Source organism: Pollicipes pollicipes, unplaced genomic scaffold (assembly GCF_011947565.3).
Source record: "Pollicipes pollicipes isolate AB1234 unplaced genomic scaffold, Ppol_2.1 Scaffold_7261;HRSCAF=8764_pilon_pilon_pilon, whole genome shotgun sequence".
NCBI classification, from domain to species: domain Eukaryota; kingdom Metazoa; phylum Arthropoda; class Thecostraca; order Pollicipedomorpha; family Pollicipedidae; genus Pollicipes; species Pollicipes pollicipes.
The window spans coordinates 43,251,747-43,253,943 of record NW_023597054.1 but is presented as its reverse complement, the minus strand read 5'-3'; the positions used below and the strand labels follow the sequence as shown (position 1 = coordinate 43,253,943).

The 2,197-nt window shown below is 56.0% G+C and overlaps 1 protein-coding gene across 1 annotated transcript; it reads right to left on the bottom strand.

Annotated features, from left to right (window-relative positions):
• Positions 1 to 281: 281 nt before the first annotated feature.
• Positions 282 to 1,840, bottom strand: LOC119111475 (neuropeptide Y receptor type 5-like). The gene is made up of 3 exons (XM_037235293.1): positions 1,727 to 1,840; positions 1,085 to 1,264; positions 282 to 380 (listed from the first exon to the last, which is right to left on the bottom strand). Exons 1-3 carry the CDS (start codon positions 1,838 to 1,840, stop codon positions 282 to 284), a joined length of 393 nt encoding a protein of 130 aa, XP_037091188.1.
• Positions 1,841 to 2,197: the final 357 nt, after the last annotated feature.

The following is a 2,197-nucleotide window of genomic DNA, read 5'->3' as shown; positions in this document are numbered from 1 at the left end:
ATGAGGAAGTGAAATATGCCGATTAGCAGCATTGGTAGAAGGTACCTGATGATCAAAATTCGTCGTTGTTAGTTTGTGGGATGATTGTCGGTAACTTCTTAACTTCAGTAACTTCATGCTCGATTCACGACGCCAGCACATCATTTCACGATCAATGACGTTAAGTTACCCAACGTGTTTTGAACTCCGCTCAAATCTTCAGTCATTGCACGTTGCGACTTTTGCTATTTTGTTCCTGACAAAAGAGCGACACTGTTTCATTAGATATCTTTCTTGAGCACTTACATGCAAACGAAGAGAACCTTGGTGAAAGGTCCCACGTCGTGTGCAATGTTGACAACACAGAGGCCGACCCCTTGCATGGCGGGCCCGAAGTAAACCTGCCGGAGAGCGGCGAGCCGACCGGCGATGAATAATTCACGCCCGGTGCGTCACTCATCCCATTTAACATGTCACTGCATCACGGGCAATCAGTTTTAGCCGCATGTAGCCTGAACGTCGGTAGGTTCTTGACCAATATAGCTTGCGTTGGAAAATCGAATCTACATAGGCATTCATCTGGCATCAGCGTCTGATTTCCATGCCGGATTCAATTCTGGCATGATGGATTCTCCGGTCTCAGAATTTAGCATTCGAATATGTTAACATCCATCTGAATTGTAATCACGGCTGTCAAAAATAACAAAAAATGGTAATCAAGCACTCGGTAGAACTGAATGGAGGGAAGTGCATGCAGAATAAGTATTTACACTGTAATTTATTGACATGTCCAAGTCCCTGTCCATGTCACCATATCACCATGTCCAGGCCACCATCCTTATGGCAAGTTTTGAGCAGTGTACTAACTGTTTCACTCAGCGTGCTAACCCGTCTGATGTGTTCGCTCGCCTCTGTGCGGGCGGATGCGCCTCATGTACACGCCGTTCCGCCGCACAGCCGTGGTGGCGTGCAGTGCAGTGTGCAAACCCTCTCCGCGCAGGACGAGTTCAGACGCCCACAAGATGCGACGCCTGCACGCAGTGTACACCAGCTGAGGCTGATGCGGCCGTACGCAGCGGCCGCGGCGGCCGGACCCGCCACTTGCCTCCATGTCTAGGTAGTCGGTGTAGATGAGGTACGGCAGCGCAGTGCAGATCGAGGTCAGCCAGACGGCCAGCAGGCTGATGAGCGAGCTGGACGGCCACACCTCCCTCTGCCGCAGGCGGTGGTACTGCGTCGCCGTGATCAGCAGTAGCGTCAGCGTCACCAGGTTCAGAGGTGTGTCCTGTTCCAGGCGACGTAGAGGCATATCAGATTCGGGTCCTCGCCGTTCGCAGGCTGGCGGAGTCTGGTAGTGCTTGCACAGGGTCACGCAAGGGATGACGGCACGCTGTGATGCAACGACTCTGAATTAGCGGGCATTCAATGCAATCTGTTGAAACCTCACATGCATTAGCGCGAGGTGCACATGTGATGTCAGTTAGCTTAACTGCCGCGCTAAACATGGCAATTTTGAACGGGCTTACCATGTTTTGAGTACTACTGAACGTTGACAGTAATATGTCATTCATCGCGATTGTTGCATTTAAAATATTGTACTATCTGTCATCGGCGGTGACATGTGACCGTAATTTCCTTAAGCAAAATCGTGCTGCCGACAGGATGCAGCATCCGAGACCAGCCGAGCTCGGATGGCGTCGGCCACCGAAGGTGAGCCAGTACTCAAGCCAGCTCCGCCCAGCCCCACCTGCATGATCGGCAGCATGAAGCACATGGTGCTGCCAAGCACCCAGTTCTCCAGCAGCAGCACCGTCAGCGTCAGTGGCAGCACCACGGCGCAGTTGGCGAAACAGGCGACCATCACGTTGAGCCAGAGGGCGGCGGGGACCGCGGCCGGCGCGCCGGAGCGCCAGAGGGCACGCGCGGCCAGCAGGCAGGCGGCGCCACCGGCGAGTGCCAGCAGCGCGTACAGCGCCACCACGGGCGGCGCCAGGCGCGCGAAGACGGGCCGCAGCCGTGGCTGCAGCAGCCGGCCGCTGCCGTTGAGCAGGTGGCCGCCCTGGTCTAGCTCGTACAGCAGCTGCACCACGTGCGGCAGCCAGAGGTCGGGCAGCTGGGCCGACCCGCTCTGGTCGCCCCCCGGCGCGGCCGTGGACGTCATGACTAGCTCACAGGCGGCGGCAGCTGCAACGGCAGGAGGGCTGAAGTGACAACCGTG